Below are 24,007 nucleotides of genomic sequence, written 5' to 3'. Positions count from 1 at the left end.
TAAAATTTAGAAGTTTAAGGATTTAGAAAAGAACTTCTGTCAGGAGAATCTAAAATGTATCTACTAGTTATAGTTTCAAACTTCTGAGGACCCTTTACAAATAAATTCTTTTCAATAATCTCTAGAAGGATCAATCTATTTACTCAAAAGAACAAATTCTTAGAAATCAAATATATGCCTATTATAAGTTTCTACATGTTGTCAGTATATTCTGGAATCTTTGCTTGCTTTTCAACCAACCACTTCTGCTCAATAAAGTGATATGTGTACAAGATATATAGATGTTCTTTATAGAAAATTAAAACATACTATCACCTTCTTCTTTCAGGTAGAACCACTACATAATGCACTAGATGTATCCAAAGAAGACAATAGGAAGCTTGCTTTGAGTTTGGAACAATCTCTACAGGCTAATAGCCACCTCCAAAAAATGCTGGACCATATTCAAGAGAAATTAGACAACAAAGAAACTGAACAGCAAACTTTGAAAAATTACAGGTAAGGACAAGGCAGTCATTGTAAAGGTAGGGAAGACATGACAGAATGTAAATTTGTTCTTTTGTTTTGCTAAGTGATTTTCATTTCTATTCTGAGTCAGGAATAACAAAGTAACCACCTCCTTAATGCTTTAAATACAATCTTTCCAATACTGATGGAGTAACAGCCAGATAAAACTTCCTGTTGCTAGCAATACAATGACTAAACTAAGGATGGAATCTACTAGTAATTGTTTTGTTCTTAGTTCACTTAGGTCATTAATAAGATTTAGGCCATAAGAAAAGCCAAACATCTCATGTGTTCATAGCTTAAATAAATCAGAATAGATCTAAAGAAATCAGTCTATGAACTTAAAGGAAACAGAAAGAAAATAAATAATTATCAATCCTCTTCCAATTCTGCTTAGAATTTTTTTAGGGAATTTCTTTTTATATTTTTGTACATGGGAACCTTTTCCCCTTTTTTATGATTTCTTTGGGATAGAGACATAGCAGTGATATTGCTAGATCAAAGGGTATGCATAGTTTTATTGCCCTTTGTGCATAGTTCCAAATTAGTCTCCAGTTCACTACTCTACCAATAGTGTATTCATGTCCCAGTTTTCCCAAACCCTCTCCAACATTGGTCATTTTTTTAATTTTTGTCACTTTAGCCAATCTGAAAAGTAGAATTGTTTTAATTTGCATTTCTTTAATCGATAATGATTTGGCTGTGTGACCTTGGGCAAGTCACTTAACTTCATTGCCTTGCAAAAAAGCCAAAAAAATAATGATTTGAAACAATTTTTCATATAACTATAGAGTTTTAATTTCTTCACCTGAAAACTCCTTTTCATATATTCTTCTGTATTTCATGTATTCTTCTAAATTTGACTCGGTTCTTTATATATTTTAGAAAAGAGTCATTTATCAGAAACACTAGCTGTGAAAATTATTTCCCTGTACTCTACATTCCTTCTGATCTTGCTTGCATTGGTTTTGTTTGTTCAAAATCTTTTTAATTTTATGTAGTATAAATTATCCATTTTTCAATTTATAATGTTCTCTTTCTCTTCTTTGGTCACAAACTTCTCATTCTATAGATCTGACAAATAAACTATTCTTTGTTCTCCTAATTTAGCTCTCATTTTTTTAAACACAAGGTGGCGACCTTTTTCCTATCAAGGGCCTTCCTGCCTCTTTTCAAAGTCTCTTGAAGGCAGGAAGTCTACATTTACTAAACCTAAAAGTCTCAATTAAGTTACAACACATAAAAAAAGTGATAGGTAAAGAGACAGAGAGAAAAAAGAACAGTCAAGGGTGGCTAGGTGGCCCAGTGAGTAGAGCACCGGCCCTGGGGTCAGGAGTACCTAAATTCAAATCAGCCTCAGACACTTAATAATTACCTAGCTGTGTGGCCTTGGACAAGCCACTTAACCCCATTGCCTTGCAAAAAAACAAAAAGCAAACAACAGTCAAGCAGAGTTGACTGGCCTAAAGAGAGTCAGAGATTACTGGTCCGAAGTGGACTTTGACTTATGGTATTAACCTCTATGTCTAAATCTTTTACCCATTTCGATCTTATCTTGGTAAAGGGTATGAGATGCTGGTCCAAGCCTAATTTTTGCCATACTATTTTCCAGTTTTCCAGTTTTCCCCAGTTTTTGTCAAATAGTGAGTTCTTATTCCAAAAACTAGATTCTTTGAGTTTATCAAACAGTAGATAACTATAGTTATTTACTATTGTTTCTTTTGTGCCTAATCTATTCTACTGATTCATTTCTCTATTTCTTAGCCAATACCAGACAGTTTTAGATCTGGTACATCTAGTTCACTTTCCTTTGCATTTTTTTCATTAATTCCCTTAATATGCTTGACTTTTTGTTCCTCCAGATGATTTTTGTTACATTTTTTTCCCTAGCTTTATAAAAGTTTTCTGGCTTTGATAAGAATAAGTACTTTAATTTGGGTAGAATTGTCATTACATGCCCATGAACAACTCACACATTTCTAATTGTTTAGATCTGATTTTGTATGTGTAAAAAGCATTTTATAATTGTGTTCATCAAGTTTCTGGGAGGTGGATTTCCAAGTATTTTATGGTGTCTACAGTTACTTTAAATGGAATTTCTCTTTCTAGCTTACTATTGAGCTTTGTCAGAAATATACAGAAATATTGTTGATTTATGTGAGTTTATTTATGAACTTTGCTAAAGTTGTTAATTGTTTCAAGTAATTTTTAGTTGATATTCTAGTGTTTCTAAGTATAGCATATCATTGACAAAGAGTGAGAGTTTTGTTTCTTTGTTGCCCATTCTAATTCTTGCAATTTCTTTTTCTTATTGCTAAAGCTATTGTTTCTAATAAAATATTGACTAATAGTGGGGATAATTATGATCATCCTTGTTTTATCTCTGAACTAATTGAGAATGTTTCTAGCTTATTCCCATGACATATAATGCTTGCTGTGACTTCAGATAGATACTACTTATCATTTTAAGGAAAACTCAATTTATTCTTATGCTATATGGTGTTTTTATTTATTTTAATCAATATTTTATTTGTTTTCCAATTATATACAATAGTAGTTTCTACCTATTATTTTTGTAAGGTTTTGAATTTAAAAATTTTTTCTCCCACCCTCCCTTCCCTCCCCCATCTCCTGATAGAAGGTAGTCTGATAATCTTCACATTGTTTCTATGCTATACATTGATTGAAATTGAAAGTGAAATTGAGAGCGAAAGCATATCCTTGAGGAGAAAATATAATATTAGAGATAGAAAAATTATGTAGTACATTTTAAAAAGAAATTTTCTTAAAAAATTGAAGGTCTTTGTTTAAGCTCTGGTCTTTGTTTAAACTCCACAGTTCTTTTTCTGGATACAGATGGTATTCTCCATCACAGGCACTCTAAAATTGTCCCTTATTATTGCATTGATGAAATGAGCAAGTTCATTAATGTTGACCATCACCCCCATGTTGCTGTTAGGATGTACAATGTTCTTCTGATTCTGCTCATCTCATTCAACATCAGTTCATGCAAGTCTTTCCAGTCTTCTCTGAAATCTCATCCTTCTTGGTATCTAATAGGACAATAGTGTTCTATAACATACATATACCACAATTTGTTCAGCCATTCCCCAATTAATGGATATTCACTCCATTTTCAATTCTTTCCTATCAAAAACAGGGCTGCTATGAATATTTTTGTACAAGTGATGTCTTTACCCTTTTTCATGATCTCTTTAGGGTTTAGACCCAGTAGTGGTATTGCTGGATCAAAGGGTATACATATTTGTATTGCCCTTTGGGCATAATTCCAGGTTGCTCTCCAGAAAGATTAGATGAGTTCACAACTCCACCAACAATGTATTAGTGTCCAGATTTCCCACATCCCTTCCAACACTGAACATTGTCCTGTCTGATCATATTGGCCAATCTAACAGGTGTGAGATGGTATCTCAGAGCTGCTTTAATTTGCATTTCTCTAACCAGTAATGATTTAAAGCAATTTTTCATGTGACTACTGATAGCTTGGATTTCCTCATCTGTTAATTGCCTTTGCACATGCTTTGACCATTTGTCAATTGGGGAATGGCTTGTTTTTTTAAAAATAAATTTAACTCAATTCTCTATATATTTTAGAAATGAATCCTTCATCAGAAATACTAGTTGTAAAAAATTGTTTCCCAATTACTCATTTCTTTTTATCTTGGTTACAATGGTTTTGTTTGTGCAAAAACTTTTAAATTTAATATAATCAAAATTATCTAATTTGTTTTTAATGTGGCTCTCCATCTCTTCTTTGGTCATAAACTGCTTCCTTTTCCATTAGTTTGACAGGTAAACTATTCCTTGATCTCCTAGTTTGCATATAATATTGTCTTTTATGTCTAAATCCTGTTCCCATTTTGATTTTATCTTGGTATTGGGTGTGAGATGTTGGTCTAATCCAAGTTTCTACAGTGCTAACTTCTAGTTTTCCCAGTTTTTATCTTATCTCAGAAACTGACTCTTTGGGTTTATCAAACAGTAGCTTACTATAATCATTTCCTACTATCTCTTTTGCACCTAGTCTATTCCACTCATCCACCACTCTGTTTCTTAGCCTATACCAGAGAGTTTTGATGACTGATGTTTGATAACATAATTTTAGATTTGGTAAAGCTAAGCCTCTATGGTGTTTTTAACAGAAATGAATGTTGTATTTTGTCAAAGGCTTTTTCAGCACCTATTGAGCTAATAATGTGAAGGTCAATTATGTTATTTTTTCCTAATAAAATATGTCTGTTTTATTTTTTATAGCACCAACTCTTTTATTTATTAGTTCAATAGTTCTATTACTTTCCGTTTTATTTAATTTCTCCTTTGGTTTTCAGAATTTCTAAACTGAAATTTCATTGGGGATTTTTAATTTGTTCTTTTTCTAGCTTTTTTAAGAAGCATGTCCAATTAATTAATCTCCTCTTTCTCTATTTTGTTCATGTAAGCATTTAGTTATAGGTATAAAATTTTCCCTAATAACTACTTTGGCTGTACCCCACAAGGTTTGGTATGATGTATCATCATTGTCATTGTCTTGGATGAAATTATTGATTATTTTTATGATTTATTGGTTTATACACTCATTCTTTAAAATTGTTATTTAGTTTTCAATTAATTTTACATGTACTTTTCCATGGTCTTTTTATCAAATGTAATTTTTCTTACATCATGATCTGAAAAGATGCATTTATAATATCTGCTTTTCTGAATTTCATGGTGAGGATTTTATACCCTAGTACATGGTCAATTTTTGTTTAGATGAAATGTACTTCAGAGAAGAAGGTATATTGTTTTTTATCACATTCAGTTTTCTCCAGAAGTCTATCATATCTAACTTTTCTAAACTTCAATTTACTCTAACTCCTTTCTTATTTATTTTTATCTAATTTTGAGAGAGGGAGGTTGAGGTCTCCCAAAAGTAGAGTTTTGCTATCTATGTCTTCCTGTAACTCATTTAACTTTGCCTCTAAGAATTTGGATGCTATACCAGTTGATATGTGTATATATACATATATAGATAGATAGATAGATAGATAGATAGATAGATAGATAGATAGATATAAGATATATTCATTATTGATATTACTTCACTGTCTATGGTACTTTCTATGAAGTTATAGTTTTCTTCCTTATCCCTTTTAATTAGATCTGTTTTTGTCCTTTCATTGTCTAAGAGTTGCATTGCTACCTTTGCTTCCCCCCCCTTCAATTGAGCATACTATATTCTGTTCCAGCCTTTTACTTTTGTCTTTTCTGTGTATATATACCTCTCTGCTTCAAATGTGTTTTTGTAAACAACATATTGTACAATTCTGGTTTTTAATCCACTCTGCTATTCACTTCCTTTTTATGGGAGAATTTATCTCATTTGCATTCACAGATATGATTACTAATTCTGTATTTCCCTACTTCCTATCTTCCCTGTTTGCACTTTTCTTTTTTCTTTCTCCTTATCTCTCTTCACCAATGTTTTGCTTCTGACTATTGCCTCCTTCAGCATTTCCTTTCTTCTTTTCCCATTCTACTTTTCTGTAAAGTGAGTTAAATTTATTTTTTTGTTTTTGTTTGTTTTTGTTTTTTAGTTTTTGCAAGGCAATGGGGTTAAGTGACTTGCTCAAGGTCACACAGCTAGGTGACTATTAAGTATCTGAGTTTACATTTGAACTCAGGTCCTCCTGTCTCCATGGACAGTGCTCTATCCACTGTGCCACTTAACTGTCCCCAGGGTAGGTTAAATTTCTAAACCTAATTGGGAATGCATGTTATTCCCTCTCTGAGCCAAATATATTGAGAGTAAAATTAACTCAATGTTCTCAATGTTTCCTTCCCCCCTACTATAACAGGTCTTTTATACTTCTTCATGTGCTGTTGCTTATCCTCCACTCTTCTGCCTTCTCCAATATAATCCTTTTTTCATGTCCTGATTGTTTTATACTTGTTTTGTACCCAGACCCTGTCAAAGTATACTCTTTTCAACTATTCTCATAAAAGTCTCAAGAGACATAAATATCATCACATCATAATCAGTTTATATCCATGCCCTCCCTCCAAGTAATCTCCCTTCAGCCTCCCAAAAGATATAGAACCTTCCTAAGTTAAAGTACCATCACCTCATGATCAATTTATACTCCCACCTTCTGTCCAAGTACATTCCTTCCCAATAGAAATACACCTCTCATGAGCTAAAACACAATCATCTTCATCAAAAAACCCCAAAAAGTTGAAAAAAATAGAAGAAAATGCAAATTACTCCTTAGGGGAAAAATAACCAACCTGAAAATAGATGCTCCAAACCTTTAATCATTATTCAGTCTTTATCCAAACTAAATGGTTGCCATTTAAATACTGGAATCATTCCCAGAGCATCAGAGGTGTGCTTCCAGGGAAAAGGTGGGGGGGGGGGAATTTTATTTAATATTTAGCAGCATGGATTCAGCATTCAGGAGCACCCAGCCATCCTAATTGCTGTATTGATAGGAAGATGCAAACCAGATTTTAAGTGCAACAGACCCAAGTCCCCTTCTGATTATTGGAAGAAACATTCTTATGCCATTTTGACACTGCAATATGCCAACTGGCTAGGGGTCGGGCATCATCTGAAAGGAAATCATAAAGGTCTACAGGACCCATCTGCAAGTAACAATAAAGGAACCCTCCTGTAAAAAGCTTGAGAGAGCAGTCTTTTGGATGTCTTAATGGTTGGAAAGGTCATCTTGGAGGCTACCGTCAAGGTCAAGGAGAGCTTTCGGACTTGTCTTTGCTGTGGCCCATGAACTCCAGCCCTTCTAGAAGAATCTCCTTCTCCTTTATTGCTTTGTGCACGCACTGCTGGTAGCACCTGAAGAGATCGCTGCAGGGGTCCCCCAGCTGTCGCCCTTGAGGAACTTCTCTGCAAACCAGTGGTTGAAGCACTGGTCGCACCCGGCTTCGTGTGGGTGCAGACCTCCCCCCATGCTGTTCATGGCGCTGGCTAACACATTCCATTTAGATCAATGCACACCATGGAAACAAGGTAAAGACTAATAGACTGCCTTCTGTGGGGGTGGAGGGAGGGAAGCGAGATGGAGGAAAAATTGTAAGATTCAAAAATAAATAAATTTAATTTTAAAAAATTGTCACTGCTGAATTCTGTATAATTATGACTCTGATATTTGAATTGTTTCTTTCTAGCCATTTGCAGTATTTTTCCTCTACCTGATGGTTCTAAAATTTAGCTATAATATTTCTAGGAGTTTTTATTTTGGGAACTCTTTCCTGAGGTGATCATTTGATGCTTTCAATGACTATTTTCCCCTCTGGTTCCAGGAATTCAGGGTAGTTTTCCTTGATAATTTCTTCAAAGGTGTTAACCAATTCTTCCTTTTACTTATGGCTTTCTATTCTATTCAATGTCCAATTTCAATAATTCTGACTTTATCTTTCCCAGATCTATTTTCCAGGTTAGTTGTATTCCCAATGAGGTATTTTACTTTTCCTTCTACCTTTTTTTATTCTTTTGATTTTGTTTGATTATTTCAAAGAGTCATAAGTTTTTACTTGCCCAATCTTAATTTTTAAAGAATTGTTTGGAGCAGCTAGGTGGCACAGTGCATAGAGCACCAATCCTGGAGTCAGGAGGACTTGAGTTCAAATCCAACTTCAGACATTGAATAATTAACTAGCTGAGTGACTTTCAGCAAATCACCTAACCTTGCAAAAAAAATTGTTTTCCTCAATTAGCTTTTGTTCCTTCTCTTACATTTGGGCAATTCTATTGTTAAGAAGTTCTTTTCTTTAGTGGATTTTTTTTAATCTCCTTTTCCATTTGACCAATTCTACTTTTTAAGGAATTGTCCTATTTTTCCCAACAATTGACTCTTTTTTCCTAATTCTCTTAATGTCATTCTCATTTCTTTTCCCAGTTTTTCCTTCTACCTCTCTTATTGGAAAAAATATTTTTTAGCATCTCTTCTTGTGATAGCAAAGAATTGAAAATTTAAGTATGCCCATCAATTCAGAAAATGACTAACCATGTGGTATATGATTTTGATGGAATATTATTGTGCTATAAGAAATAAAGAGCAAGATGCACTCAGAAAAACATAGGAAGACTTATATGAACTGATGGAAAGTGAAGTGAGCAGAATCAGTAGATAGTATCAATGCATACAGTAATAGCAATATTGTAAAGATGAACAACTGTGAATTACTTAATTATTCTTTGCAATCTAATGATCCAAAACAATTCCAAAGGCCTTTTTTGTGTGTGTGTTTTTTTTTGCAAGGCAAATGGGGTTAAGTGGCTTGCCCAAGGCCAAGGAACAAGGTGGTCAGATTTGAACTCAGGTACTCCTGACTCCAAGGACAGTGCTCTACCCATTGTGCCACATAGCTGCCCCATGAGCCACCTAGCCGCTCCCCAAAGGACTTTTTCACCTCCAAAGAAAGAACTGATGAAGTATGAATGAAGATTGAAGCATATTTTTCAATTTATATTTCTTGAGGTTTTTTGGTTTTCTTTTGCAATGTAGCTAATATAGAAATATGTTTTACAAGACTACACATATATAATCTAAAGCAAATTGCTTTTCATTGTCAGGAGGGAGAAGGGATGGGAAGGAGAGAAAATGAATTCAAAATTTTAAAAAATAATGTTAAAAACTTCTTTTACCTGTAATTGAGAAAAAAATCTCAAATTAAAAAAAAAAGCTACTGTGGGTACATCAGGAGGGTAAAAAAGTGGAAAGAACCATGTTCCTGATAGCAGGGACAATAACAAACAACTGAGAAGAAATGTAATCATTGGACTATTTTTTGTTTGTCTTTTTTTGACAAGGAGAAAAATCTATTACCTAGCAGATTATGACCAAAAAAAATGATAAACAGAAAATAGAAACACAATATGATTGAAATGGTAAGAATTTATCTGAAGGCCCTCGTTGACTTCAATCCAACAGGCTGTATCTCTGAATACTAAGAGAACTGACAGAGTGGCAGCTAGGTAGTAGTGGATAGCACTGCCTTGGAGTCAGGAGTACCTGCGCTTAAATCCGGCCTCAGACACTTAATAATTACCTAGCTGTGTGGCCTTGGGCAAGCCACTTAAGCCCATTGCCTTGCAAAAAAACAAAACAAAAAAGTATTTTGGGGTGGCTAGGTGGCGCAGTGGATAAAGCACCGGCCCTGGAGTCAGGAGTACCTGGGTTCAAATCCGGTCTCAGACACTTAATAATTACCTAGCTGTGTGGCCTTGGGCAAGCCACTTAACCCCATTTGCCTTGCAAAAAAAAATGAATGAATGAGAGAACTGACAGCTGTGATCCCTAAATCACTGTCCATGAGAAGTGTCACAGGACTTATGAAGAACAAAATTTAACCTCATTTTCAAAAACTGAAAAGGGAAAATAGTATAGATTGTAGACTGAGGAAGTTGACTTGGAGTCTTCCTAAAATTATGCAATATTTTTAAAGGAATATATAAATGGTTTTGTTTCTTTGTTTGAAGGAGCAGTAGGCCATTAGACAGTGATGATTAAAAGGCAACCTGACTACATTAAGAACAGGATATGGATCCCAGCTTTGCCTCTGTCATTCTGTCCCCCTTGTCACATTTCCCCATCTACTAGGCTTCTGTCCTCCGCATCTTGACCCTGTAAAGTTGCCTCATCTCCTTAGCTCCTTCACACCCTTGCTTTTCTTTTCTTTTTATATTTTATTAGTTTTCCAATTATATACAATAGTAGTTTATACTTATCGTTTTTGGAAGGTTTTGAATTTTACAATTTTCCCCTTCCCCCCAATCCCTCCACAGAAGGCAGTCTGATAATCTTTCCATTGTTTCCATGCCATATATGGATAAAAATTAAATGTGTTGAGAGAGAAATCATATTCTTGAAGAAAAAATAAAATATAGATAGCAAAATAATGTACCTAAGACGTTTTTAAAAAAAATTGAAGGTAATAGATTTTGATCTATTTAAACTCCACAATTCTCTGTGGATACAGGTGGTATTCTCCATTACAGTTACCCTAAAATTTTCCCTTGTTTTTCATTGATGGAATGAGCAAGTCCATTAAGGTTGATCATCATTCCCACGTTGCTGTTAGGGTGTACAATGTTCTTCTGATTCTGCTCATCTCATTCAACATCAGTTCATACAAGTCTTTCCAGGCTTCTATGAAATCACATCCTTTTTGCTTTCTAATAGAACAGTAGTGTCCCATATCATACATATACCACAATTTCTTCAGTCATTCCCCAATTGATAGACATTCACTTGATTTCCAGTTCTTTGCTACCACAAACAGGGTCACTATGAATATTTTTGTGCAAGTGATGTTTTTACCCTTTTTCATGATCTCTTCAGGGCATAGACCCAGTAGTGGTATTGCTGGATCAAAGGGTTTACACATTTTTATTGACCTTTGGGTATAATTCCAGATTGCCTTCCAAAAAGATTGGATGAGTTCACAGCTCCACCAACAATGTATTAGTGTCCCAAATTTCCCACATCCCTTCTAACATTGAACATTGTCCTTTCTGGTCATATTGGCCAATATGATAGTTGTGAGATGGTACCTCAGAACTGTTTTAATTTGTATTTCTCTAATCAGTAATGATTCAGAGCAATTTTTCATATAATTATTGATAGCTTTGATTTCCTCATCTGTAAATTGCCTTTGCATATCCTTTGACCATTTGTCAATTGAGGAATGGCTTGTTTTTTTTTATAACTTTGACTCAGTTCTCTCTATAGTTTAGAAATGAGTCCTATGTCAGAAATTCTAGTTGTAAAAATTGTTTCCCAATTTACCCCATTTCTTTTGATATTGGTTACAATGGTTTTGTTTGTGTAAAAAATTTTAATTTAAAGTATTCACAATTATCTAATTTGTTTTTAATGTTCTCCATCTCTCCCTTGGTCACAAACTGCTTCCCTTTCCATAGATCTGACAGATAAACTATTCCTTGATCTCCTAGTTTGCTTATAATATTGTCTTTTATGTCTAAATCCTGTACACATTTTGATCTTACTTTGGTATATTGTGTGAGATGTTGGTCTAATCCAAGTTTCTGCCGTACTAGCTTCCAATTTTCCCAACAGTTTTTTATCAAAAGAGAGTTCTTATTCCAGAAGTTGGACTCTTTGGGTTTATCAAACAGGAGGTCACTATACTCATTTCCTGTTATTGCACCTAGTCTATTCCACTCCCTCTGCCATCTTGACCAGGAGCCAATTTTATAGACTTTAAGCCCAATATAATAAACTGTAGTAGAGCAACATGAAAACAGGGAGTAGAATTTTATCATCCATTAAAAGATACAGTTCTAGGCAGTTCTCAAGGGGAAAAAATGCATATTATCAACAATCATTTGAAATAAAATTTCAAATCACTAATAAGAGAAATACTTTTTAAAACATCTCTGATGGTCATCTAATTGGGAACAATGACAGATAAAGAATATGACAATTATTGGGGGGACTGAGGAAGGATAAGCAATTTATTGATTTGGCTGATTCATTTCCATTATGAAAGTAATTTTGAACTATAACCCAAAAGTTGTTAAACTATAACTTGAGTCTGGTAATGGCACTACTAGACATACACACTAAAAGCTCAAAAGAAAAAGAGAAGAATCTAACTTTTAAAAAATATTGTAGCTTGTTTTTAGCCAGAAACTTAAAATGGGTATTCATCAAATGGGGAATAATTGAGCAAACTTGTGGTATGTTAATTTAATGACATATTAGTATGCCTTAAGTAGGGTATAGCTATGTTGTGTTTAATTTTTCTTATTCATGATTTTTTCTTTTTTATTGATAATTTATTTTATTTTTCCAAATACATGTTATGAAGGTTTCTCAGAATTCATCCACTTTCATTCTACCACCCTTCCTTACCCCCATGCAGTGGTGAACAGTCTAGTAAAAGTTGTACATGTTCATTTGAATTTAACATTTTTACCTATTAGTAATTTTGCGTATGAGGAATTAGGACTAAAAGAAAAGAAAATCATGGGATAAGAAGGAAATATATAAGAGAAATTTTTTTTTAAATGAACATAATATCCATTCAGATTCTGTGGAGCTTTTGTTGTTGTTTTTTTTTCATCTGGATGTGGAGGGTATTATCCTACTGGATTTCTGAACTACTGAGATGAGTTGCATCCATCTCAGTTGGTCAACTCACAATGTTGTTGTTAATGTCTACAATATTCTCTTGGTTCTGCTCCCTTGGCTCAGCATCAGTTCATGTAATTCTTTACATGCTTCTCTAAAGTTCAACTATTCATGGTTTCTTATAAAACTATAGTAGTCCATAACATTCATGTATCATAACTTAAATCAGCCATTCCCCAACTGATGAACACCCCCTCAATATCCAGTTCTTTGCCACTACAAAAATGGCTTGCTATAAATATTTTGGGGCTTGTGGGACTTTCCCATTTTTATGATTTCTTTTAAATATATGCATGGTATTGGTATTGTTGGGTCAAAGGGTATGATCTGTTTTATTGTTTTTTGAGCACAGTTACATATTGCTCTAGTAGGTTGATTGGATCAGTTCACAACTCCACCAACAATGTATTAATGTGCCAATCTTCCCACAATCTCCAACATTGATGATTTTCCCTTTTAGTCATCTTAGCCTATCTGATAGGTGTGAAGTGGTAACTCATAGTTGTTTTAATTTGCATTTATCTAATCACTAATTATTTGGAGCATTTTATCATATGATTACATTTAGCTTTAATTTCTTCATTTGAAAACTGCCTGCCTCATATTTTTGGATCTTTTTTTTTCAATTTGTAACTGTATAAATTTGATTCAATTCTTTATATATTTTAGAATGAGACCTTTATTAGAATCTCTAGCTAAAGTGGTGCAGTGGATAGAGCACAGACCCTGGATTCAGGAGTACCTGAGTTCAAATCTGGCCTCAGACACTTAATAATTACCTAGCTGTGTGGCCTTGGGCAAGCCACTTAACCCCATTTGCCTTGCAAAAACCTTAAAAAAAAAAGAATCTCTAGCTGTGAAAATTATTTCCCAGCTTTCCATTTTCCTTCTAATCTTGCCTGCATGGTTTTATTAGTACAAAACCTTTTCAATTTAATGTTGTCAAAATCATCTATTTTGCAATTTATAATGTACTCTTATTTCTTGTTTGGTCACAAATTTCTTCCCTTTCCATAGATCTGACATAGTATTTCTTGATCTGTTCATTGGTCCGCAGTATCTACCTTTATCCTTAAATCCTGTTCCCATTTGTACCTTATCTTGGTATATAGGGTGTGGGATATTGGTTTATGCCTAGTTTTTGCCATACTATTTTCCGGTTTTTTCAGCAGTTTTTGTTGAATAATGAGTTCTTATCCCAGAAGCTAATGTCTTTGAGTTTGTCAAACAATAGTCATTTACTGCTGTATCTTTTGTAACTATTCTAATCCACTGGTTCATCATTCCATTTCTTAATCAGTACCAGGCAATTTTTATGACTTCTGCTTTATAGTACAGTTTTAGATTCTGTACAGCTAGGCAATTTTTCTTTGTATCTTTTTTCATCAATTCTCTATTGACATAATTTTTTTTTGCAAGGCATTGGGGTTAAGTGACTTGCTCAAGGTCACACAACTAGGTAATTATTAAGTGTCTGATGCCAGATTTGAGCCCTATTGATATTTTTGACCTTTTGTTTCTCCAGTTTTTTCTAGCTCTGTAAAATATGAATGATATGGCACTCAATAAGTAATTTTATTTGGATATAATTGTCATTTTTATTATATTAGCTTGGCCTAACCATGAGCAATTGACATTTTTCCAATTGTTTAAAACAAATTTTATTTGTGTGAAAAGTATTTTGTAATTGTATTCATACAGTTTCTGGATCGTCTTGGGAGGTAGATTTCAAGTATATCTAAATATGTCTATGGTTACTTTAAATGGAATTTCTCTTTCTATACCCCAGGTGTTCACATGTACCATTTGTGCCCAACCTATGGTAGAGTATTCCAAGTTCATATTCTGATCAATCAGTTTGTCTCAAATATAATGATATCATTTTGGTCTTCAATAATGAAGGACAATACCCAACCATACCCATATCCTCTAGATACAATCCCTAAAACTATATCCAATCCTTTAACTATCCCATGAGAAATTTATTTCTCAAGAGTTGCAAGTGTTATCTTTCCTTGTAGGGATGTATAATTACATACACTTTAATCTGGCAATTTTTTCCCCTTTCTGTTTCCCTTCTTGATATATCTCTTGAGTCTTGAATTTGAAGATCAAATTTTCTGTTACAGTTTTGGTGGTCTTATCAGAAAATTTTGGAAGTTCTCTATTTCATTAAGAATTCAGTTTTTCCCCTGACAGAGTATGCTGAATTTTGCAGGGTAGTTACTTCTTGGTTTTAATTCAAGGTCCATTTCCCTCCAAAATATCATATTCCACATTTTCTAGTCTATTAATGTTGAAGCTGGTAAGTCTTATGTAATCCTTATTTCTTTCGTTTGTATTTAGATTGCTTCTAAATCTTTAGATTGCAATATTTTCTCCCTTAGTTGAGAATTCTGGAATCTAGCTATGGTAATCCTTACAGTTTTTATTCTGAGGGTCTTTTTCTGGAAGTGTTATATTCTTTCAAGGACTATTTTGTCTACTTGATCTAGTATATTAGGACAGTTTTCCATGATAATTTTCTGAAATATATTTTCCAGGCTCTTTTTTTGATCTAGGCTTTCGGAAAGACCAATAATTCATAGATTATCTCTCCTAGATCTATTTTCCAAGTTGTTTGTTTCTCCTAAAAGGTACTTTACATTTTGTTCAATGTTTTTAGTCTTTTGATTTTTTGTGGATGGAATCTTGGTTTCTCATAGTTATTAATTTCTATTTGTCCAATTTTAATCTATAGGATTTTATGTTCTTCAGTCAGCTTTTGTGTTCCCTTTTCCAGTTGGTCAATTTTACTTTTAAATGAGTTGTTTTCCTTTTCCTGTTGGACAATTTTCTATTTTTGTTGAGTGATATTCTTTTTCCAGTTGATCTTTTTTACTTTTAAAGGAGATGATTTCTTTGATCATTTTTTTCATAATTCTGGCTCTCATTTCTTTTTTCCATTTTTCTTCTGCTCTTCTTTATTTTTTAAAATCTTTTTTCAAGCTCTTCCATTAGGTTTTGGATTTGAATCCAATTCAAAAACTTCTTTGAGATTTCCCATGTAGGTAATTTGCCAATAATTTCTTCTTCTGAGATGGCATTTTTATCATCTCTATCTAAATATTATCTTTCTATGATTAGTGATCATTTTGCTCATTTTAATAGTTGAGTTCTCCTCCTGGGGTATAGGGAGTATTGTCCTCAGTTTTTTGTTCTGGGGCTAGGGTTTGGTCCTTGGCTTATTGCTTGCCCAGGTATTGCCTCTGCAGCACAGGCATTGCCTATGCAGAGGTTTGTTTCCTCCTTTATGTCCAGGCTTTATCTGTGCAGTGATTTATTCCCTATCCAATCCTGTCTGTTGCCCCAGTGTTCCCAGGGTTCAGCCTTTGCCTGGGGTTGGGACCCTCCTTGCTGGCCTGCTAACTAACTGAGCTGGGACAGCCAGGACTTGGACCGTGCTGGGGCTAAGAAGCCGCCTGCTGACTTTGATGCTCTCTGGTCTAACTAGGTTCTACTTCCCCTTTTCCCCTGAAGAGATGGACTTTCACAATGTCTAGAGTTGAGAACCTGTTTTGCTCTTTTTTTTGATAGATTTGAAGCTTTAATACTTGTATTGACACCTTATTTAGTTGTGTTGTGAGGTAGCATTCAGTTTCACACTGCCATGTTGGCTCCACCCCAGAATTCTCATTCATGATTTTTAAATTTTTAAAAAGAAGTGATGTTGGGGGTTAGCTAGGAGGTGCAGTGAATAGGTACCAACCCTAGAGACAGGAGGACCTGAGTTCAAATCTGATGTCAGACACTTAATATTTACTTAGCTGCATGACCTTGGGCAAGTCACTTAACTTCATTTGTCTTGCGAAAAGCAAAATAAAAAAAGAGGTATTGTTCACAAAATGTTGAAGTTTTGTATACATTTCTGGGTGCTGTTCTTTAGGGTTTATATCCTGGAGTGCATCTAGAAGATGACCAAGACTGGGCCAGATATAAAACAGTAGAATTGGAATGGAAAAAAATAACTCTTAGGAGAAACATGGTAACTGTATTCTAATATTTGGAAAATTGTAGAGATGGGGAAAAGGGATTATACTTCTGTTTTACTTCAGAGGGCAAAAGTAGAAGTAACGATTGGAAGTTGCAGTAAAAGAGACTTTGTAAAAATTTTGTAGGAGAAAAAAGTTAAATGAAAGCCATTGGAAATAGTGATCTCCACTTAAGGTCTCCAAGCAAAGACCGGAAGGCCATGTTTTAGGAATATTGTAGGGGGGGGGGGATTGTTCTTCAGATATCAATTAGACTAGGTGGCCTTTGAGTTTTATCCCAGACCTAAAAATGTTTGAATTATTCCCTAATGTAGAATTTCAGAAATTAGCCAGTATGTAATGGAGCTGTTTTAGTGTAATCATCGATTTAAAGAAAGGAGAGGTACATGTTAAGAGACAAAAAGGAAGTGAAAAATATGAGACAAGAAAGTCAAGGAAAGAAGAAGAATCAAGAGAAACAAGATTTGAGAAGTCATAATCTTGATCATATCCATAGGGTTGAGAGGAAAGATCACTGAATGACAAAATGTGTCAATAAAGGGCATTTAGTGGGAACATTTATAGGAAAAAAGCTGAAATCCTTGGGGATCTGTCCTGGCTCCACTTCTCTTTTCCTTCTATACTACTTCACTTGCTCTCATCAGCTCCCATGGATTTAATTACCATCTCTAATGGTTCTCAGATTTCTATCAATCCCAGTCCTAATATCTCTACTGACCTCTAATCTTGCATTTCCACTTGTCTTTGGGGTATCAAGTAGACATCTTAAACTAAAAATTTTCAAATCAGGACTAATTATGTTTCTCCCTAAATCTTCCTCCTGCCCATCTTCCCTATTACTATAGAGGAAAACACCACCTAGTCCCTTAGACTCTCAGCCTAAGTGTCATCCTCAACTCATCACTATTTTTGAACCCCCCATATCCAATTTGTTGCCAAGAACTTTTGAATTCACCTCTACAGCATCTCTTGAAAACACCCCTTCTTTCCTTTGGTACTGCCACCACTCTAGAACAGACCCTACTTATTTAGCACCTTAATTTATATAAGAAGTTGCTAGTAGTTCTCCCTGCCTCAAGTCTTTCCTCACTCTATTCTCATAATCTTTCTAAAAATTAGTATTGTTCACTTTTATATGAAATTTCCTTTAATACAAAGATGAATTTCTAAAGATAATTCATAATTCCTTCCTCCCTTCAAAATAAATAGGGAACAGGTAGCTGAGGAATCCAAAATACAGGCTGAGATGAATGCAGAACGTTTCGATTCTTTGAGAAAGCAGTTTCAGAATGAGAGAGACATTGCCAAGAAAGTCACACAACGGGAAACCAATGAGGTAAGATGTGAGATTGTGAAAAACTACTATCTCTTTCTCTCTCTGTCTATCTGTCTGTCTTCCTCCCTCCCCTCCTTCCCATAAATCCCTCAAAAAAAAGACTGGCTGAAGAATTTTGAGACTAAGTGGTTTCTTCTACTTCCCTTCTTTCCTATCTAGTCTCCTTTCCCAGGTAGACTAGATGTAATTATATAAACTCACTGTTCTTCATAGGATAGTAATAGGCAATACACTAAAGAAACAAGTGATCTGCCTAATGTCCCTAATAAAGAATTAGCAAATGTTTTCCTATTTCATTGATTATCAAGAATAATGAGACTAATAAGGAGACTTCTCATATATACACATATATGTGTGTGTGTGTATATATAAACATATATATGTATATATATATATATTTGAAATTACTTTTCTTTTTGTTTGAAAGTTAACTTAAATTCTGATCAAATAAAATCTGATTGCAATACATCAAAGGAAATCCTTGAAAATCAAAATAAGTCTAATGAACTTACAAAAAAAGTAATAAAGTATTGAAAGAATTTAAGGTTAAATTCTTCTATTTGCCTTATACTGAATGCATTAATTCAAAAGTATTATGGTACTCCTCAATTATATCCATAACAACTAAAAATAGATTGCCTAATAAACCATACAGATAGACAAAATAAAGAGTGCCAATTGTTTGGATTATGACATGAAACTGGATGGGCAACACTTTGAGTTAGTCCAATTTCATATTTGTGTATGTGTGTTTGGGTAGGAACTGTGTATGAGCTAGGACAAGAATTAGATAGGAAGTAGCAGATAGGTTGGATAGTATTTGGAAAATTGCATAGAGATTCTCTCAGTGCTATATGGCTGTCAAGCATGGACTACCACACTTTACAAGAATGTACATTTTGAGAGACTCAAAGGACAATGCAAATGGTAAGCATAACTAGACATGATATATTAATACTAATATTAATTTCAGATATTCTGCCATCTACAACAGTGCTTTTTCAATGATGAAATCTTCGGCAAGTAATTGACAAATATAGGAATAGGTTGTGTTTTCTTCATTTTGTAGAGAATTCAGAAAAGAAAAAATAATTTTGGAAGTGAACAACTGGCTAAAACGATTGTGTCTCAGAAAATATTTGGACTTATGGAACATGGCTTAAAATAGATTCCTAGCCAGAGTTAGCACATACCTCACAAGGGTTGGTAAGATTATATTTACTAAATGTCCTGCAAATCCAATAAAAAGGATTTTAAACTAAAAGGGATAGGGGGAAAGACAAGATATATATGCATATCCCCAAAATTTGAAGCCATAAAGTAACTACATTGAAGGAAAAATAAAAGCAATTGAAATCCCAAAAGTTCACAGGAGACAAAAGTCTCAGCAAATGACATTAAGTAAAGCCAATGGCTTCAAATATCTGCATAGAGATACCCAAATTTGAGGAAAGACATAGACTAGAGGTCCTAGTAAATTTGACCTCATATATCACTGAAATTTGGTGTGGTAAAGTCCATGATAGGACTGTGTACAATATTAGAGAAAGGAAAATTCTGATATTAAAAAGGGAAAAGTTTGCAAACTTATCAGCCAGTTAAATTGTCTTTTCTTCCTGGGAAAATTCCAGAATGAATTATTAAAGAGATGATTAGTACCTTGAAAATGTTATAATAATTATACATTGGCATGGCCTCATTAAAAAAAAGGTCATTTCAGATTAACCAAATTTCCTTTGCTGCACATACATTTAGTTAGATTTTAGTAAAACTTTTTTTAAAACTATCACATCTTAAGGAGAAGATGAAAAAGTATAAGCCATAATGATGCAATTAAATATATTTAGAACTGGTTGAAAGGCTAGATTCCAAGAATGGTTGTTAATTAACAAGTGTTATCATAGCAGGAGATATTCATTGGAGTAACCCAGGAATCTGTGCTTGGCCTTGTACTTCCTAAATTTTTTATAAATGATTTGACCAAAGGTGACATGCTCATCAAATTTCCAGATATCACCAATTTGAAATAACTACCTAACACACTGGTGTATTTGAGATGCAATAGATTTTGATAGCTTGGAGCACTGAATCTAAGAAGATGAAATTTGATAGGGATAAATGAAAAGTCTTATACTTGAGTACAAAATATCAATTTCTTAATAGAATATGAGAGAGGGAGGCATGATAGGCCAGCAGTTCTGAAAAACAAAATCTCAAGAATTTAGTGAACCTCAACTTAAAATGAGTTGACATGTGATATGGCAGCCAAAAAAAACAAACACTATATCTTGGTCTTCAAGGAAAAGTTTTTATGAATAGAGAGCCACTATATTCTGGCCTGATTATGCCTCATCTAGAGATCATGTACAATTGTAGATGCTACAACTTAAAGTGGATATAAACTAAAGAATGTTCAGAGGAGTGCAATCAGAATGGTGAAAGTGTATGAGTCAAAGTTTTAAAAGCATCAGTTCTAGGAAAGAGAAAATTTGGTGGAGATTTGTAGAGAGGGTAATAATAGCTGACTTCAAATATTTGAAGATCTGTCATTTGGAGGATTCTTTAAACTTATTCTATTGGGTTCCAGAAGGAAGAAGAAATGTAAAGAAGTTGCGATGAGATCAATTTCATCTGAGTGTCAGAAAATCTTCCTATTATAAACATACAAAAGTGGATTGGGCTGCCATTCCAACTCAGATCATCAGCATTTCTGTATTACCAACAATCTTCAACAGGAAGTAACAGAAAGAAATTTCATTTAAAATAACTACAGAAGGGGCGGCTAGGTGGTGCAGTGGATAGAGCACCGGCCCTGGAGTCAGGAGTACCTGGGTTCAAATCTGACCTCAGACACTTAATAATTACCTAGCCATGTAGCCTTGGGCAAGCCACTTAATCCCATTGCCGTGAAAAAGTCTAAAAAATAAAAATAAAAATAGAATAACTACAGAGACTTCCTGCCAAGATGGAGAGAAGACAGGCATCGAGTTAAGTGATCCTCTTTCCCCTCAGAAACAACATGAAAGAAACCTCTTAACAGAAATTCGAGTACCAAAACTCAGAAAGAGAAGCTTGGAGAACAACACCTACCAAGAAGGTCTGTCTCAGGGGACGGGGTGAATCAAGAGAGGAAAGCAGAGGGTCAGCATGGGAACAGCAGCTGGGGGAAGCCAGAGGGCCAGCCTCAATCGTAGAGACTTTGGTGAGTGGCCTTTACAAGATCCAACTTTAGTTGCAGAGTCTTTGACCAGGGGAGAGGAGCTACTGGAGGGTGAGTTCCAGCACAGAGAGTTTCAGAGCACACCTGGAGAACAACCAGCTGGGCCAAGGACCTGAGCTCCAGACTTTCAGTTGATCCCTTTGCCCAGAACAAACAACAAACAACCCCCAACCCCTCAGGCTAAGGTGTCCTCAAAAGAGTTCACTCAACAGAAAGAGATTAGTTCCCTCCCCCAGGGCTCAGTCCACTGGTCAAGGTCAGCTCAGACCCTGCTGCTGAGGTCCCAAACACTCCAGAGAAAGCAACCAGCGCCCCCTATTGTCCAGCCCTTGGAACTACTAAGCCAAGTGAACAAAGTCTCTAGGATCTTCAAAAGCAAACCTCTGACAGCCAGCCCCAGCCCCCAACACAGGATCCTAGAAAGATGAAGAAAAGCCAGAGAAAAAGTGGCCCATGGAAAAATATTTAGAAGAAATAGATTCTAACTCAGAGAGATCTAGCACTGCTGAGGACAATATGGATTGGTCTCCAAACCAGAAAGACTTCCTTGAAGAAATCGAGGAGTTTAAAAATCACCATTCACTTTTTTTTTTTTTGCAAGGCAAATGAGGTTAAGTGGCTTGCCCAAGGCCACACAGCTAGGTAATTATTAAATGTCTGAGGTCGGATTTGAACTCAGGTACTCCTGACTCCAGGGTTGGTGCTCTATCCACTGCGCCACCTAGCTGCCTGGGAATTTAAAAATCATTTGGAGGACAGCTAGGTGGCTCAGTGAATAGAGCACCGGCCCTGGAGTCAGGAGTACCTAAGTTCAAATCCGACCTCAGGCACTTAATAATTGCCTAGCTGTGTGGCCTTGGGCAAGCCACTTAACCCCATTTGCCTTGCAAAAACCTAAAAAACATGAAAAAAATTAATTGGAAAAATTGGGAAAAGAAACTCAAGAGAAAATTAACACATTGCAAGAGAAAATTAACATCTCACAACAAGAAAAACAAAGCCTCGGAAAATACAATTGGACAAATACAAAATGAGAATAATTCTCTCAGATCCTCCATTGGGAAAATACAAAAAGAAAATTATTCTCTCAAAACTGTACTTGGGCAAATGGAAAACTTCTTCAAAAATAGAATCAACCAACTGGAAAAGGAGTTGCAAAAGATAAATGAAGAAAAATCTTCTCTTAAAAAAATGAATGGAATTGGTGGAAACTGATGATTTCATGAGACAACAAAATTGTTTTAAACAAAACCAAAAGATTAAAAAAATAGAAGAAAATGTAAAATACCTCATCAGCAAAACCACTGACCTAGAGAACAGATCAAGAAGGGAGAACCTGAGAATTATGAACCTTTCTGAAAACAGTGAAGAGAAAAAAAGCCTGGACTTTATATTACAGGATTTAGTGAAGGAAAATTTCCCTGATATCATGGAACCAGGGGGCAAAGTAGTTATTGAAAGAATATACTGGGGGGCAGCTAGGTGGCATAGTGGATAAAGCACCGGCCTTGGAGTCAGGAGTACCTGGGTTCAAATCCAGTCTCAGACACTTAATAATTACCTAGCTGTGTGGCCTTGGGCAAGCCACTTAACCCCATTTGCCTTGCAAGAAAAAAAAAAAAACCTAAAAAATATAAATACACTGATCCCCTCTGGAAAGAGATCCTAAAATGAAAACACCAAGGAATGTTGTGGCCAAATTCCAGAAGTATCAGATAAAAGAAAATGTCCAGCAAGCAGCCAGAAAGAAAAAAATTTAAATACCAAGGAGCCACAGTAAGGATTATGCAGGACCTGGAATGAGATATTCCAAAGAGCAAGGGAGATTGGAATGCAGACAAGAATCCACTACCAGGCAAAACTGAGCCTTCTCTTCCAGGGGAAAAGATGGACATTTAATGAAATGGGAGACTTCCAAGATTTCATAATGAAAAGACCAGAGCTAAACAGAAAATTTGGACATCAAACAGGAAGCTCAAGAGACACATGAAAGGTATAAAAAAAAAGGTAAAGGGAAAAAAAATCTGCTACTCAATAAGATGAAACTGCCTATATTCCCACATGGGAAAAAGATTCTCATAACTCTTGAGAATTGTAACTCTATTAGAGAGAATATACTTAGCTAGAAGTGATGGATACTAAAAAAAAAGAAGTAATGGATACTCATAACTTTTCTGTGACTCAGATAGAATGATTTAAAAACAATACCTCCTTAAAAAGGGGGACAGTAAGGAGATGGGAGGATGGAAGAGATTGATTGGAGGAAATCTCATCAAGAGGTACAAAAGACCTATTGTAATTAAGGGAAAAAGAGAAAAGATGAGAACCACCTGAATCTTCATCTCATCAGACTTGGTTTAAAGTAAACTTACACACACTCAGTTAAATTAAGAAACTTACATTAAAAGGGGAAAAGGGGAGGGGGAGAAAAAGGGGAATTAACAGAAGGAAGGGAAGAATTAGTAATCACAACTTTGAATGTGAATGGGATGAACTCTCTAAAAAATTAGAGAAAGAACAAACTAAAACCCCCCCCAATTAAATACCAAATTAGAAATTCTAAAAATTAAAGGAGAAATTAATAAAATCAAAAGCAAGAAAAGTATTAAACTAGTAAATAAAACCAAGATCTGGTTTTATGAAAAAAACAATAGAATTGATAAACCTTTGGTCAAGAAAGAAGCAAAACCAAATTGCTAATATCATAAATGGAAAAAGGTGAACTTTCCACCAATGA

At 34.8% G+C, this 24,007-nt stretch overlaps 1 protein-coding gene across 5 annotated transcripts in view; it reads left to right on the top strand.

The window, feature by feature from the left end:
* The window catches only part of CCDC150 (coiled-coil domain containing 150), a 136,313-nt gene that overhangs the window by 92,802 nt on the left and 19,504 nt on the right, over positions 1 to 24,007 (top strand). For all 5 annotated transcript variants that reach the window (XM_074215430.1, XM_074215427.1, XM_074215429.1 and 2 more), the window contains 2 exons: positions 329 to 498; positions 17,924 to 18,050. In XM_074215430.1, coding sequence (XP_074071531.1) covers positions 329 to 498; positions 17,924 to 18,050 — 297 coding nt within the window. The remainder of the gene's footprint in view (positions 1 to 328; positions 499 to 17,923; positions 18,051 to 24,007) is intronic.

This window comes from Macrotis lagotis, chromosome 1, assembly GCF_037893015.1.
Source record: "Macrotis lagotis isolate mMagLag1 chromosome 1, bilby.v1.9.chrom.fasta, whole genome shotgun sequence".
NCBI lineage: Eukaryota > Metazoa > Chordata > Mammalia > Peramelemorphia > Peramelidae > Macrotis > Macrotis lagotis.
Note: the sequence above shows the minus strand (reverse complement) of the source record. Positions and strands in the feature narration are given on the sequence as shown.